At 41.5% G+C, this 17,190-nt stretch overlaps 1 protein-coding gene across 1 annotated transcript; it reads right to left on the bottom strand.

Moving 5' to 3' along the window:
- Positions 1–2,241: 2,241 nt before the first annotated feature.
- On the bottom strand, positions 2,242–8,087 carry LOC146992261 (dynein axonemal light chain 4). The gene is made up of 4 exons (XM_085785316.1): positions 7,948–8,087; positions 7,376–7,455; positions 5,301–5,384; positions 2,242–3,411 (listed from the first exon to the last, which is right to left on the bottom strand). The coding sequence occupies exons 2-4, from the start codon at positions 7,445–7,447 to the stop codon at positions 3,247–3,249; spliced, it is 321 nt and encodes a 106-aa protein (XP_085641442.1). The 5' UTR covers positions 7,448–7,455; positions 7,948–8,087; the 3' UTR covers positions 2,242–3,246.
- Between the last annotated feature and the right edge of the window lie 9,103 nt (positions 8,088–17,190).

Genomic DNA, 17,190 nt, shown 5'->3' with positions numbered 1-17,190 from the left:
ACGAAGCAGTCGCAGACGACCGCCGCTGCTGCTGCTCGATAACGTGTCTGAGAGAGATGCTGCATTTTTAATGAATTTATGACATTATTTTGTTTATTTCACTTTACAAATGTACAAGTTTTAATGTCAGATATGTCTTATTTACCTGCTGATTGAAACTGCGAATAAAGGTAATTTTTCATGGTCATATATATATATATTCATCCAATTACACACATTCCTGCACAATATTCCTTTAAACCGATCTCTACTGTATCATATGTTACCGCATTTATGCTGATGAGTGTTGTATGCAAATAAGATTGAACTTTAATCAAAGCTGATGAGCTATTTACCTTAGATTATCACATTATATGATAATTAAAGCAGAAGTAAGTGGTCCGGTCGTTTTCGCTAATGCTGCGTTCCAGGCAGGCTTTTGAAATCGTAAATTACAGCTTCAAGTCACAACTTACGACTTTGTAGCGTTCCAGGCAACCCACTCGTGTTTTTCCGACCTGTTTTACCGGTGAAAGTCACTATAACGGCCACTCGTAACTTCCGACCCGTGAAATCGTACCAGATCGAACTGGTACGACTTCACGGTCGGAAAAATACAAGTTTCCTTGAACGCACCATAACAGTCCTCGTCCCTACGTCGCCACATTCACGGCGTTCCTTGGCTGCACACACAGCCCTGCATGCCGTTCTCTCTCCTCATTGGATAAAAACTGTAGGATACGATAAATGTTTTCTCCTCGGCTCAGAGCAGAGCAGAGTGACTGACAGACCCGTGTTTCGGTCCAAACACTCTATGTAAGTGATTGCTGTCGGAAGATATAACTATTTAAGACTTATATTAACACAAATATATCACTTACTTCTTCTTTAAGCACCTGTTTATTATTTACACCAGGAAGTGGAGCGTCTCTCAGTCAAACCACAGGACCGAGCGCTGCTGCTCCTCTCCATAATGTTGATAAAGAAACTCTACAAAGCACGTTCAAGAAACAAAAACAACAGTTTGAGCAACTTTTTCCCGCAAAAAAATATTTTGATTGCCTTTAGAGGAGGGAAATGACATTTAAAATGTAACGCGGCAACAACACAACTTCCTCCATGCAGTCTCTCAGGGACAAACCTGACAAGTCCCTCACACTACATCAGTTTTCTTTTCTTCCCCACGAACACAAATCCTTGTCGGGTATTTTTAGAAGCATCTTTGTTAGCCCCCCCTCCTGTGTGTATTTCTTATGTATAAAAAAAAAGCCTCTGAAAAACAGTTGGTGGCATCTTGTTCCTCTGTGTGAAGCTCACACTGTTACTCTTTTCCAACATTTTAAAGACAAACTCAAAATCTACTGATACTCGACTTGACTCTTGGCGACGTGGGTTCAGTCACTAATGATCGTTGCTTTTTAAAAACACCTCAGTTCACCTCAACGCCTCGTTCTCTCAGCAGATATTATTTCCTCCCCACAGGGATCGTAAAAAATCAGCTTAGGATAAATTTAATCTTAAAGGGATAGTTCAACATTTTGGCAAACTGGCCCATTGCCATAATCCCTATAGTCATAGCAGTAGGTTTGTTACCTTAAATTGTCAGTGCAAGACATTTTTAGAACGGCGGAGCAGAGCCGTGAGCTGCTCAGAGCTACGCTACGGAGGCTAATGGGATTTCTTGGTTTCATCAAACTCATCAAATACACAATCCAACAACTCCAAAACGCTCTCGTGGACAAGTTGTGACCTGCACATTCACCACGCTATGAGATAATAACAGAACGTTACGAGACAGAGTTGTTTTAGAGGGAAATTCATGCAAAACCACTGATGCGCATTCCCGTCAGGGACGGTTTTTCAGCAAGCAGTCTCTGCATTTGCCTCTAAAACGACTCTGTCTCATAATGTTCTGTTATTATCTCATAGCGTGGTGAATGTGCAGGTCACAACTTGTCCACCAGAGCGTTGTGGAGTTGTTGGATTGTGTATTTGATGAGTTTGATGAGGGAAACCAAGAAATCCCATTAGCCTCCGTAGCGTAGCTCTGAGCAGCTCACGGCTCTGCTCCGCCATTCTAAAAACAGCTTGCACCGACAATTAAAGGTAACAAACCTACTGCTAAAACTACAGGATTATGGCAATGGGCCAATTTGCCAAAATGTTGAACTATCCCTTTGAATGCCTGAGATGTAATTAGTGTCATTTAAAAAAAACATGCAGCCTACAAAATGTGAAGAAGAGACAGGCGACAGTCTTGAGTTCCTATTTCATCACATGTCAGAGTTTATTGTACAATCAGGTCAGTTCACACGTTAACGGTCCATTGTGCTGGATCATTAAAACTGGCATCACCATGACAACAATCACATTGCTAATGTCACTCAGTCGGTTGTGATTATTACAAACACCTTCACGGGGAGAAAAGGTGGGTCGGGGGGGGTTTAGTGTTTTGCTCTCGGCTCAGGAGACTCGTGAGCCTCCAGGTTTGTAAGAAGACGACACCGGTCTTTAAAAAGAAGTTTTTCAAGTCGCATCAAAATATGTACACATAAAAAATATTACAAATCTTATTAAAAGACTAGTGCGGCTTGAGAGAGAAAGAGAGAGAAAGACACGTGTGTAACGTTACAGACGGCGTGGACGGTTTACTGTTGCACAAACTGCTGAGGGAGGTGACGATGAAATGTTTTGTCTCCAAAAAACAACAACAACAAAAAAAAAAAAAACAGTGTGTGTCCAGCACACACAAACATACAAACTCACTCGCACACACACACGCTCCCTGAAGGAATGAGGAGAAAGGACTTTGGAGACCCTGGCTGGCTGTATTGTTTTTGTAAAAGGTTAAACGTACTTGCACATGCACACTCACAAATGTTTTAGGACCGTCGTGGATACAGCTTCAGAGGAAAAAAAATAAAAATTAAAAATAATAATAAAAAGAGAGAGAAAAGTGACAAACAAGGCAGGAAACTATTCTTTTTTTATGCCAAAGTGACTGCCGCCCTTAAAACTCCCTTTCAAGTATCTTCCCTGCCAGCTACGTGTTTTTTCTCTAACTGGACGAGGTCTCCAGGTGATGCTTCGCTCTCTGCCACGGCGGCTGCTTGTGTGGACAAACTGACCTGCCGCCAACACAAATTGTAACCAGCGTCAGGCCGGTAGCTGGTGTGCTCGATTCCCAGCCCAGTGACCACCCCCCCTGTCAGCGGGGGAGGAGGGGGCAGCGGTGGAGGAGGAGGAGGAGGAGGGAGGGAGGAGGTGCTACGAGCACTTCCACACGCACACGGCCAGGCTCCCTCCGAAGAACATGTAGAGCAGGTTCTTCACCTCGTGCGTGACCTCGAAGCCGAAGCCCTCGCCGATCACCACGTGCCACGAGCTGCCGAACTTCTTGTCCATCGACTCCTTGATCATCTTCGCTGCGCTCTGGGAACGAGACCGGGACAAGAAGTATTAATAAGAATATTCATGTGCTACAGTGATGCAAGTCCTGCATTACATTTCTGACTGGGGTCGTCACGAGAACCGATACTTCGGCACCAAGTCGATGCCGACATGCAAAAAATACGTCAGTACTAGGCCTGTTAGATTACCGTACTTTCCGGGCTATCCACCTTTTTCCCAACGTCAAAAACGTAAGCCTGTTTTGCCGGTTTTGCTCTTCCGGTGGAATTTTATGTTTACGTTTCCATGGTTTCGGTAGTCGCGGTAAATGTATGGATTTCTTTTTTTTTTTTTTTCAATGAAAATCTGTAAAGAGCATGGATCATCACACCAGCTTTTAACAGTGGATATCACACAAATTGACATCCGTGTTAAAAGCCAGCGTTAATAGATCCATGCGTTTACCGCAACTATGACAACGACTGAAAACCATGGAAACGTAAACGTACAATATCACCAAACCGGCAAAACCGGCTTCCGGGTTTGCCCATAGATGACGTTCGGAAACTTGTGGATAGAGCGCACCTGAGTATAAGCTGCACCAGCTAACTTTTAAAAGAAAATACATACTGTATATAGGCTGCACTTGAATATAAGCCGCAGGTTTTTATGTAACATGAGATATTTACACAGAAAGACAGTAGGAAACTGTGCAAGTCCGCTCGCTTTTCCGCTGTTTTGGTTACGCTCCTCTCGCCCATGTGCATTTATTCACAACGAAGCCGGCGAAAAATCAATAAATGGAGCGGTGGATAACGTTACATGACATATACGATGTTACGCCGTGTGCATTTGTGTAGTTTTAACCATCATGAACAAAAGATTACGGGTTACGGAGCGCGTTTGTGTTGCGGTGTGCAGAGACGAGAGCTGGGACACCGGGGCGGGGAAAAAAGTAGCGGCTTATGCGGTAATCGTTTTAAAATCGTAAATTGCAATTATTTAGTTAGCGTGAAAAGCGTGAAATCGTAAAATCGTAGTGCAGTGGTCCCCATCCTTTTTTGGCTCATGACCTTTGACATCACAATTTCTGGCCAGCTCAGATATTTTTATATGCTGCATTTTATTTTAACTCTATTTATATTTGAGAAAGTGAAAGTTTAGAATACAGTTGTTTAAGATTGTGTGTGGTGTTTTTAATTATAATTTAAAAAAGAATAGTAATTTGTTAAAAGAATATTTTTATCAGTAATTTTTTAAATGAATTACTCAACATTGAATTGAATTACCCCAAGGTTGAAAAACACTGCCGTAGTGACTTCCGCCTTTTTCCTCACACTATAAACAAACATGTCGGCGCAAACGCGCTAAACGCTGGTTAGCATGTTTTAACGGACTGTTTTTTTCAAGAATGGATGAGGAAAACACACATTGTAGTGAATATGTTAGTACACCGTCACCCACCCTCCGAGACCGTGAGTGTTAAAAGTTGACTCCAGACCATCACATGTACCATAAATTCTCAAATAAAAGCAGAGTCTCAAACAGACCATCTTTGCTGAGCAACATTTTGTTCAAAATTAATTTAGAAGCTCTGCCAGTGGCGCGGCGTTTGGACCAGAGTGAAAACAAACTTCTTCTTAACTTCATGTTGCTGCCAGCTCTTTAAGTTCTGTGCAGTTTGAGAAGTTGTTGAATCACAGTGGAGCTTAAACACAAGAAAGTTTGATGTGAAATAGTTTAAATAATTAAATAAATTAAGTATCCTAGTGAATTTAGAAGCACATGGGCTCTGATTTTTTTTTTTATTATTGTATCGAATAAGTATCGCGAATCATGGAAATTCACTGGTATTGCAATCGACTACTGAAATTCTGGCATCGTGACAAGCCCGGTCCTGACAGAGCAACCAGATAAACATCAACACTTACCTCATTGTTGGTGGCAAACTTCTCACAGGCTGTAACACACAGCTCCATGGTCTCGACCCTCATTTCCTCCGGCATGTCCGTGTGCTGAGAACAACACAAAACGATAAGGGTCTGGCTTTTTCCTGTCTGGTTCATTATATAAAACCAGTATTCATGATGACGCCAAGGTCCAAGAGGAATCTAACTGTAAAATCTCTCCAACTTTAGAGAGAGAGTTTGCTGTATGCTGCAATCACAGTCGCCAAGTGTAACACACATGAGCTGCGTTGCATCACTTCAGCGCCTGCAGCACACACACACACACACACACACACTGAATGCATCACAAAGACACAGTGCAGTGGCTGAAGCGAACACACATCAAAGTTTGGACTTCCCTCTTTTAATTATCTTGTTTCATTTGTTACAAACACTGTCGCAGTTTATCTCTGAGTTTTCATGCGAACAATCGAGTGCAACACTTTGAAAGACACAAGTCCCAGAGCAAACATGTGACTGCAAACCCAATTTCACAAGACACAAAAAGAGCAGTGCAGTGCCGCTGTGCTACAGTTTGTTCCTTAGTTTATGTATGAAATAATGTAAGATCAATTTGAGCTTCATTTTTTTTCTCTCCACCACTTTCATTTTACATTGTTTTATGAATTTGTTGTCGATAATTTGCCCAAATAAATACATTAAATTCCTTCTGAATCTTATAATGTGCGATTAAAACTTGAAGGAATCTCATGAGTGGCCAATCTTTGAGATGAACACAAGGCCTGTGATGGATGATTGTTAAATATTTGAGCATGTAAAGTGCACATCCTCTCAGCTACAGATCAGTAACAATTGCATTTCTGTGTTTTGGTTACCGAGTCAGCTCGCTAGGAAACGGTTTCTGTCATTGAGAGGTTTTCTTACACCCCCCTTCCCAAAAAAATAAAAAACAGAAACAGTTATATAAAGTTTTGTCACAAACCAGGCCGCACGGCCATGACAAAGGAGGGAGATGCACACATGAAGCCGTTAACAAAGTATTTATTTAAGGAAAATCAACATGAAAAGGAACTTAAACTTTGGTGTAGGAGAGTGTGCATGTTGTGAGGTGGAATAAATGAATCAAAATGCCAAACAAAAGCCAAAGTTGTCTCAGGGAGGACAGCACACACGCCATGATTAGTTGAGGTTCCATTTTATGTCAATTTTTCTTAAATAAATACTTTGTTAACTGGCTCTTGTGCATCTTCCTCCTTTGTCATGGCCATGCAGCCCAGTTTGTGACAAAGCTTCTACAGATCTTAGCAGGACAACATTTCATCCCTTTAAAGGGTTAGTTCAACACTTTGCGAACACAATGGAGGTGAACGGTACAGGTCCTCTGTCCCTCAAAACTCATCAAATACACAATCCAACAACTCCAAAACGCTCTCATGCTACGTTATGAAACAATCACGTATAATCATGTAACATTACGATACATGAAGCAAATACTCAGAACTATTTGCACTTTTGAAATCACTCTGCCCAGCAGCCGTGTCTGGAAAGTAGTTCCAGCTACAACTCCGAAAACAACTCCATCTCATAATATTACTTGATTATCTCATAGCGTGGTGAATGTGCAGGTCACAACTTCTCCACCAGAGCGTTTTGGAGTTGTTGGATTGTGTATTTGATGAGTTTGATGAGGGACAGGAGACCTGTACCGTTCACCTCCATTGTGTTTGCTGAGCAGCTCACATCTGTGCCCCGCAGATCTCAAACCAACATACACCGATAATTGAAAAGTGATTATGGCATTAGGCGAATTTGCCAAAATGTTGAACCATCCCTTTAAGTGACACTTGCCCCAAATCCCCATTGAGTCACAGACTAGTTCACATACAGATACAATTCATGTGCAGCACTAGAAGTTGACAGCCCCCCAAAAAACCTGCGGCCTGCCCTACACAGCACATTTCTGCAACAAAAATACCATCTAAAAACGCTGTCATTGCAGAATGTGCTGCTGCTCTCAGCCTCAGTTGTGTGAGATGAGGATGTTTTTGTCCTGTGACCAGAGGCACCAACTACTGTCCCACTTCTCTCCTTCCTACCCTGATGAGAGGGAAGCTGTGCAGTCTCTTGTAGTCGGCCTCTTCTTTCTTTCCCTCGCCTGTCCCGGCCATCCCGACTCCTGCGACAAGGACAGTCAATACAAATCAATAAATTGACATCTTCAATAATCAGAAACTCTAGTAAAAGTGTGTGTGAGAAGTATCCGGTGTGTACAGTGAAGTATGAAAGAGGGGGAGCCACATCTTGTAGCCAACTACAGCTAACACCAGTTAGCCGCTACTAGCTCACTATCGTATCAAAGTTCAGATATAAACAAACGTTTTCACAATTAGACAACACACAGATATCACCTATTACGATTCGTTTGGGTAACTTGTTCAGTCTTTATCATGTTTATTGCAACCTCGAGCATCTTAACAGGGTTTTATTTTTTACTAGCTAGCTAATTAGCCTAGCCAGTTCGATAGCAACCAGCTGATGCTACCGGTTCATGTTTTTTCAAAAAATCACAATTTCTTACTTCATATAACGAGCTGTCGTGTGGTTTTCCGGTGTTTGTGTGTTGTCGGCGATTTATAAATGAAGAGTGGTACAGAGCTGTGTTACTTACGAGGCGTTTTGTCCAGAGGAAACAACTTCTTCTGTCTCTGTCTTTACTCCCAGCTCCGTCGTTAAGGAGACATTTTAAACAACAGTCGTCCGTAGTGAGAAGCCCCGCCCACCGCCGCCGTCCGCTGCTCCTATTGGTTCAGGGGAGTTAGGGGGGCTGTCAATCAAACGGAAAAGGAACGTTGTTGTAAACCGCCTCTTTTGACCAAAAACTCATCTGTTTGTTTGTACTTTTGTTTAGGCTACTACTGAAAATGAACGTATCTAAGTGAATTTACAGTAAGTATAACTATAATACAAGTGTAAAGAAAATTCAAATTCAGATTCAAAATTTTAAAAAAAGAAAAGAAAAAAAAGAATACGAAAGGCTATAAAATAGTTTGTAGGGTTTGATATCTGCCAATTTAAGCTGTTGAGACAAGAGACTGATAATTAAACATAGCAATACAAGATTTTAAAATACTACATTACAAATAGAAATGCTGCAATCATAATTTTACTGCTTCATTTGTGTAACAACTTATTAGTGCCAGTTTAGCCTAAGTATTAGCAAAAATAGGTCATCTTGTTCATTATGCAGATTGATGCCTGGCATTGTTAGGCCTATAATATAATTTTACGACTAATTGTCACTCATTAACGCATTAATATGAACAGTACTTTAATGTTTTGGGCAATTAATGTGGAGCTAATTTCACTGTTGTTATGTAGGCTACTGGCTGTTTTAATCAGTTACACATCGGTAAAAATAAGTCATGATATTTTATTAAAACAAAAGTACAGCAGTATTAACAACAACAAAAATGACCACTGTTTATTGTGCACCATGCATGGCCAGTGTTATAGGCTACCACTGAATCAGAGTATTTAATGTATGTTGTTAACCTGTAATGTTGTATGATGTTGAACTAATTTAGGGTAATTTAAAGGCAATTATAACTTTATAATTATAGTCTTGAATAAACTTTAATATAAAACTTTCTGCATTTGATAGACAGTATAGCCTACAGCTGTCAAATAAATATAGTTTGGTCAAATATGTCCTCCTTCATATATGTGGTGCAGAACAAATAAAAAGTTGAATAAAACTGGAAACTCTCAAGTGAAGTACAAGAGGAGTTTGTACAATACTTTTTCAAATTTCATTTTCTTTGTTTGCCCTCTATTTAAACAGATAAATCAGAGTTTAGCTGCCTCTATTCCAGGGGACACCTCACCAGGAGAAGTAACGACCCAAGTTTCAGACAGGACAATATAACATGAGTCGCACAAATATACAATACTGAAGGTAACAATGTAAGAAGGACTGAAATAAGATAAAAAAGAAAGACAAGGTACAAGACCAATGTCAATATCAAGAAAGCTGCAATAAGATAAAAGCAAAGACGAGTTAGTGAAGGAATCCATCACCTCAGAGACAATATTGAATTCAGTCTGGGACACTGAGTTCTTTCATTTTTTACTTTCTCTATTGCAAACTCTTCCAAGTGGCTGATGCAGAAAACATGAAAGCTTTCTTTCCCATCTCCCCTTAGTGCACCACAGCAGCCATTTGTGTGCTATAAGATTATGAAGTGGTTCTTATTAGTTATTGATCATCAGACGGTGCATAGAAAGAGTTGGACAGAGCGTGAGTTGACGAATTAAATTGTGAAAGTGTCCTTCATCAAGTGATATGAAGGTTGCATGAATGTGCAGACCTTCTTCCTCGCTGTGTCTGACTACGTGTCTGTCGGCCTGCTCTATAAATACCCTCCATCCCTCCAACAGACTGTGTGCAAGTGAAACCCGCTTCAATCCATCCTAATCAGCCCTCTCGCTGACTCTGACCCACATTCAGATGGAAACATCTGGGTGGAATCCCCAGGTGGAGAGCAGTGGCCCAGAATTGTCAGTCCACACACACACACACCAAAAAAAAAAAAAAAAAAAAAACTTGCACACACACACACAAAAATCCACAAAGCTCTGAGAGTGAGATAGTCCCAGATTCTGGGTTGTGCATTTAGTGTCACAACCACCAGCAGCATCTGGATTACTTTGCTCCCTGAAACAATGACTCTGCTCTGGATTAGAGAGGATTATCAATCAGTCCAGAGAGGCAGACGAGCATCACGTGATAATCTCTCTCTCTCTCTCTCTCTCTCCTCCTCTTCCTCCTCTTCTCCTTCTTTTGCCCTTGACTCTTGTCCCTTCTTTCTGCGCCCATGCAGGAAAAAGAAAACCTGTTCTTTCGTCTCATCCCATCATCATTATTTAACTCAACAGGCATCGCAACGTCCTCTTCTGTTGACACCTTGAGAAACATCAGAAAATAGTTTTATTTCTTTGTGGTTTGATTGAACTGTACGTGTGTATTGAATTTTATTTTCTGCATAACTTTGGCTGTGTTGATGCAAATGGCATTAAATCTGGCCAGTTTTGTGTATTTTGGGGTGGATTTTAATTTTGCATTTCTTCAAGTCTTTCAAATGCCTTTAAAAATAAATAGAGAGAAATCTGTGCCATTGACTCCCATTCAATACACCACCATTGCAATTTGATTTCTATTCCCCCCCCCCCTTTTTTTAAATTAGTGAGTTGCTTATTTAACCTGAATGTTGATGAGGAATAATCAGATTTTTGTTATCAGTAGCAGAATATGTAGAGTCAGGTTCATTTATATTTTTAAATTATTTCTTTTTCATCCCATGGTGTCGAAATCCCTTCAAATTTTCAGGTTTTCCACATCATGCACCTGCACCTGCAAAGAGGACCATACATTCATTCCTTCAAGTAATAAAAAAACAAAAAACATCAGGTGTCTTGCAGGATTTCAAAGGATTTCCTCACCAAGTGGCTCCAAACAAAAACCTGGGGGGAAAGTCTGGCTTTATTTACACAGGTGCAGTTGTTGGTTTGTGGCTCGTTTCATCCTGAATGTTAAGAACTGAAGTTAATAATGGCATTTATAAAAAGAGATAGGGAAGAAAAGTATTGATGCATAATATTTCTTTGACAATCTTTAAAAGACCCAGGTGGGAAAGACCCACAAAATGAAGCGACCCTAGAGGGGTTCAGAAATGAATTTATAAAGCTATTGTTTGTATTAGTTTTGTGTTGGTCGTTTTGTGTCGTAGGGGTTGTGTTAAATTAATCAATCAATCAAACAAACAAACAGATCTCCACTGTCTCCTCTACTCAAGTTGTTTTGCCTCAGATGAGCGGTAAGTGAACCAGTAACTAATTGCACAGCGACAGATTAGTTCTTCATTCGAGTCGGATCGATCCAGTTTGGCAGTTTGACACACGGTCGTCTTAATATTCCCAGAGCTTTCAGTCATATCACACTGTCTTCACCAGTTTGCACAGTTGTCATAGTGATGATGAGTGTGTTGACATTGGATGGATCTGGTTAGTTTGATGATATAAAGGATGTCTTGTCTTTGTTTGCATAGAGTTCAGACACTCAAGGTTTCTTATAGCTTAGTCATTACCCATCAACCTTTTCATCATGAAACTCGAGTTAGATCTGATTCATCAGACTGTCTCGATTAAACTTAATTTTTATGCAGATTGCAGACTTATATAGCAGTGCGTACATGTGTAAGTAACAGTGGTCAAAGCTGAAATTAAAGTTGATACATTGATTGCAAAAAAAAAAAAAAAAAGTGAAAATGTATTTACTTTCCACTTGTTAAAGCACCATCCAGCTTCCCCAGTGTGGGAATTGGTTGCTCATTAATGAAATATAGGCTCAAGGCAAAGGAACTATACATTCATACATCATGTATGTGATGGTGCATTGATTAAAAACAAACACATGTAGCATATTAGCAGCATCGTATTGATAAGAGCAGCTTGTGCATGTGGTTGGGTTGTGTGTGCATCCTTGGATCAAGAGTGAAACATCTTAAAATACACTGTGAGTGAGCAAGAGAAGGAGCCTTAAATACCCAGGTGAGGAACTCACAGAGAGAAGAGCCAGAGGGCTGGGAGGTGAGCTCAAACAAGGATGTCAAAACCAGAAGAGAGAGAGGAGGTGGAGGATGTTTCTGACACAAAGTGTAGTAGAAATCGACATAAGAGAGGAGGAAGAAGAGGAGGCGGTGGTATAAAGACCTTCAGGAAAGTCTTCATCATGAGGTGGGAGAAACACATAAACATTTCTGTGGTGAATATGAGATGAGTCCTGAACACAAAGAAAGAAAAACACTCCTTTACTTGATGGTGAAGAGAAACAGTCTGTCGAGTGGAAGACAGTGTGAGTGTTGACTTGAGTGGCTTCAAGGTGAAGGACTCATCAACAATGAAACTACAGCGAACATCATGTGAAAGGTATTGATGAGCAGCTCGACTGGAGAGCAGGCAGCACTCACACATGTAATGACATGACATGAGGCGCGTTCGACTGAGATGCAGAGGATCATTTCACAATAAAAGAGCAGGATAAGTAGATGAGGTCACTGTGACGGCAGGAACACAGGAATTATATGCCTCACAGCCAGAGTGTTGTGGGTTATATAACGTAATTAAAGGGCTGTAAATTAAAGGGTTACCAAAGGTTTTAATGGCCAATTGTTGTTTGTGTTTCCATCTCAATCTAAAGTCCTGGGAGGTTTATGCAAATTAGCTCGATGATGACATTATGGAAAAGCAACGTAAGTACCAAATGCAGAACACCTCCAGGCCTGTAGGTGGCAGGAAGGCGATGAGGGCGATGACACCATAAAAAGTGTAATTTATGTGACAATGCAGTTATCAGTCTGTTCACATGGAGGAGGTTCAAGTCGTGTTGCTAATGATGCACTGTGGACAGATTCAACAGTGAAAAGGAGAAGTGGATTAGAGATGCGTATACAATGCACAAAGATGGATTTTGCACTGACAGAGACCGAAGACCTGGACCTTGTGGTCGGCTTTTGTCCTCCATCTTGGACGATGATATATTAAAGGGATATTTCAACATTTTGGCAAATTGGCCCATTGCCATAATCCCTATAGTTTAAGGAGTAGGTTCGTTACCGTGTAAGCTATTTTTAGAACAGCCGAGCAGAGCGGTGAGCTGCTCAGAGCTACGACATGGAGGCCAATGGGATTTCTTGGTTTCCCAGGAGTTGTTTTCAAGGCAAATGCAGAGACTGCTTGCTGAAAAACTGCCCCCAGTGGAAACGCGCATCAGCGGTTTTGCATGAATTTACCCCTAAAACAACTCTGTCTCGTAACGTTACGTTATTATCTCATAGCGTGGTGAATGTGCAGGTCACAACTTGTCCACCAGAGCGTTTTGGAGTTGTTGGATTGTGTATTTGATGAGTTTGATGAGGGAAACCAAGAAATCCCATTAGCCTCCGTAGCTCTTAGTAGCTTGCGGCTCTACTCCGCCGTTTTAAAAATAGCTTGCACCGACAATTAAAGGTAACGAACCTACTGCTATGACTATAGGGATTATGGCAATGGGCCAATTTGCCAAAATGTTGAACTATCCCTTTAAAACAACACAACGGCAAAACAACAGCCTTAAAATCAAAACATGATTGACGAAATAAAACACAGACCAGAATCATAAATGTTCAGCCCTGCAGGCCACTCCCCCAAAACTTCCTGAACCTTTAAAAAAAAAAAAGTAGCTACTACTCCACAACAGGGATTTGTTTTAGGGGCTAGATCCATCACCACTAAACTAAATTTACACCCAGGCCCTTGTGGTTGAAGTGCACATACAGTAGTTCCTCAAAAGGCTTCTTGCTCCGGGGTAAAGTGGAGACTCATCTTTAATCACAGAACCAAGACATGAACAAGAAGTAAAGCGGAACTCGCTCTGAGGAAACAGACAAACAGATGGAGCCAAGTATGAAATGTAAGGTGGTGGAGGAGGTGGCAAGAATCACACAGGTGCGGTGAAAAAAAAGAACAAAGATGAGGAGAAAAACCCCATAATGAACTCACAACTTCAAACTAAAATCCTGCTCGCTAAGAGTCACAGAGGGGGTGCGGATCATGGCGGAGAGCAGGGCTGACATGCTGTAAGCGTCGAAGAGATGAGAGAAGAATCATGAGAGAGAGATTATGAAAAGGGGATGAGGCTTCGATGTAAAAATTAATATTTGAGCTGGTGTGCGTGACTGAGAGAGAGTGTGTATGTGTGTGTATGTGTGTGCAATGTGCATCGGTGGTTGGGTCACACAAGGATCTCTCATAATATGTGCCTGCTTGCCTCAGAGAGAGAGGTAATTAAGGTGTATGTATAATTCAACAGCGGAGGAAGCAGATTGCCGGGGAGGGGGAGAGGAAGACCCCGTGTGACTGTGCTAACAAGCTGTGACAGGCGAGATCAACAGAGCGACGGAGCAGGGGAGCAGCAGCATCATCATCATCATCATCAGAGGATGAGGAGGAGGAGATGAAGAGGAAGAAGAAGAAGAAAAAACAGTGGGGAGAAACATTCACCGAGCTGTGAAGGTTGGCTGACTGACTCAATGACTGACTCATGCACTGAAATGACTGATTGTTTGATTTGGTAATTGATCAGCTGCTGTAGAAGGCAGTCGACGGCGCAGAGAGAGCTAATTATTTCCACGGCGTAATTTTTGATGCCTTGGTCTCTCGGTGCATCTATTTTGGTTAACAATTAAGGACTTCTTCTGCTTGAGTGTTGCTCGTGTACTCCTGTTTTTTCAACTGGGTTCAGAGTGGTTCTTGAGGAAAACTTCAGGAAATGAGAATAAAACTGTGCCAAAATTCAGGGTACTTGAACGTGTCGAGTATCAGACTGTACTGAGACTGTCTCTGGCACCATCACAAAATGTTTTATATTTCAACAAAACGTAAGGTTTTAAGGTTTTTAGGCAAGGCAAGGCAATTTTATTTGTATAGCCCGTTTTTACAAACAGTTTGTCTCAAAGGGCTTTACATGGCATCGTAGCAACATCCTCTGTCCTTAGACCCTCACATCGACTGAGGAAAAACTCCATGGAAACCCTTTTAACAGGGAAAAATCGGAGAAACCTCAGGGTGAGCAACAGAGGAGGGATCCCTCACCCAGGACGGACAGACGTGCAATAGATGTTGTTACAGACAAGAAAACAGTTCTTCCATTAGCTGTTGTTGAACTATACTGAAACATAACACTTTGATTTACAAGCTCTCTGTCTGTGTTGTTTGCTTTCATTATGGGTGCACAATGAATCTTGGGAAATGTGCCCAGCAAAACAAGGCACAGACATTGTAAAAACATTCAAAATGCAACTTGCAGTAGAGTTTGAGAGCCATACTAGCAGCTGTGTTTGGCTGCATTTGAATAATCACACTTTGAGTTAGCAAACGTGAAGCTGAGGCTGAGGCTGGTGGGAGTTTTGCAGGTGCAGTCAAATTTGACAAATTAAATGTTAAACCAATGATGATGATAAATGAAAAGATGTTGTCTATTACACAAGTTTTGACCTAAAAGAAGATATTTGTAGTTTTAAGATCTGAAAAACATCTCAATCAGAAGAGGGGAGGCTCTGATCCTCTCTTCTCTGATTGGCTGACTGTTTCCTGAGTGATTGAATAAAAAAATAAAAAAGCAGATAAAAGGTGAAAAAACAAAAATCCTGTAAAGTTTGATGTTTGTTCCAGGTGGGCGGGGCTTGGTGACAGCTTTGTCGTGACATCACAAAGTGACAGGAAATCGCGACAGCTCGTTTGAGGCTCAGTTTCTGAATACAGGCTGTGTGCATTTCTCTGTGGACTGAGGCTTTGATACTTTCACAGGATTAATGAAGAACCTAATGACCTGATGTATGATGGAGATATCAACCTTTACATTGTGTGGGACCTTTAATGGAGGCATTGATGTGGACAGCAAATTTCCGTGATGAATCATTTAATAGTTCTTGAGATATTTCAGTAGAAAGAGGGGAAAAAAACCATCCACTTCATGGTGGCAAAAAAGTCAAGTAAGGGAATCATCAAAGTCGGTATGTTTCATCTCTGAGGACTTCTAGCTGTCTTTTTATAAGTTAATGGAAACTCATCCAGTTGTTGAAATATTTCAGGATCAACAAAAAAAATGTTGCTATTCAAGCATTTTATAAGCAGAGCTTTATTTTCTTAAGCCCTTGGACGATGAATAAACTTCCTTGAAGGCAGCTCACGGTGTTGATGTCGGCTGGGACCCAGATCTCTGATTGCCACGGGGCTTCAGATAAATCAGGACACGACACAAGAGAGAAGGAGGCAACTAAATATTGAAAAACAGCCTGGATCCTTTGATGAGCGGAGATTCTCCCGGTGTTTTGAGAATATCCCTTAAAATGTGACTAATCCCCCCGTCACAGTCATCAGTCTATGACTTTACACTCCACAAGCAATCTGTTGACGCCCTCGATCAGAAAACACGCCCACGCCGAGCAGATGGGAGCGATGCCCAGTCATGGCAGAAGATCTGTTTTTGATGAGGTGTGAAGACGAGTGACTGACTGACAACATTTTCAATGAATTAAATAAAAACCCTCAAGTCAGTGATGAGAGTAGAAATGGCTCATTGGTGATTTGATTTTTATCAGCAGCTCCGGCAACACAATGAATCATAATCACATTTCCTCGGTCATAACACGAGCGAGACAAATAAGACTTTCAGATGTTACCAGTGGGAGGTTAAATATCAGATCACAGTTCAGCTGTGCCCAGCGTGTGTGTGTGTGTGTGGGGGTAGATATGTAGTCACGAAGCAATACTGTCTTAGTTTAATCTATGAGTAATCAATTGTGTCTTTCTAAACGATACGGTTCTCTGCTGAATAATCGTCGTCTTAATAACACACACACAAACACACACACACACACACACATGTCAAGGGCAAATTCACCAAGAAAAATACAGCTCATCTAGTCCAACAGCTAAATAATGAGATCAGGCTGTACCTCTGTGTGTGTGTGTGTGTTTGTCAGGGTCATGAGAGTTTAGAGTCTCCATGCAGTTGCTAATGTGACAGTTGAGGGTCCTGCCACTATGCCTCCAATTGATCGTGCACCCTGGCTACTTGGCCAAGGGGATGTCCCTTTGGCCAAGTGGTTAGCGCGCATGACTGTTACCTGGGAGTCTGGGGTTCAAAGCCCACCCGGGCCCTCTTCACCTTGCCACATACGCATAGATTACGGCAGCCAATCAGCGTTGAGCGACAAGCGACTGACGGCCAGAGACTTGGGATTTCTCATCTCGAGCGACAGAGCGAAAAATCGCTCCGTCACTCGGAGCCCCAGCGATTTATCGATTTTACATT

Source organism: Trachurus japonicus, chromosome 1 (assembly GCF_045865225.1).
Source record: "Trachurus japonicus isolate A0001 chromosome 1, Traja_1.0".
Classification (NCBI taxonomy): Eukaryota; Metazoa; Chordata; class Actinopteri; order Carangiformes; family Carangidae; genus Trachurus; species Trachurus japonicus.
Note: the sequence above shows the minus strand (reverse complement) of the source record. Positions and strands in the feature narration are given on the sequence as shown.

Coding starts and splice junctions, on each gene's coding strand:
- LOC146992261 (XM_085785316.1), bottom strand. CDS start 7,447: ATGGCCGGGACAGGCGAGGGAAAGAAAGAAGAGGCCGACTACAAGAGA. Junction 5,385..7,375: donor ACAGCTTCCCTCTCATCAGG/GTAGGAAGGAGA, acceptor TGTTGTTCTCAG/CACACGGACATGCCGGAGGA. Junction 3,412..5,300: donor AGTTTGCCACCAACAATGAG/GTAAGTGTTGAT, acceptor TCTCGTTCCCAG/AGCGCAGCGAAGATGATCAA.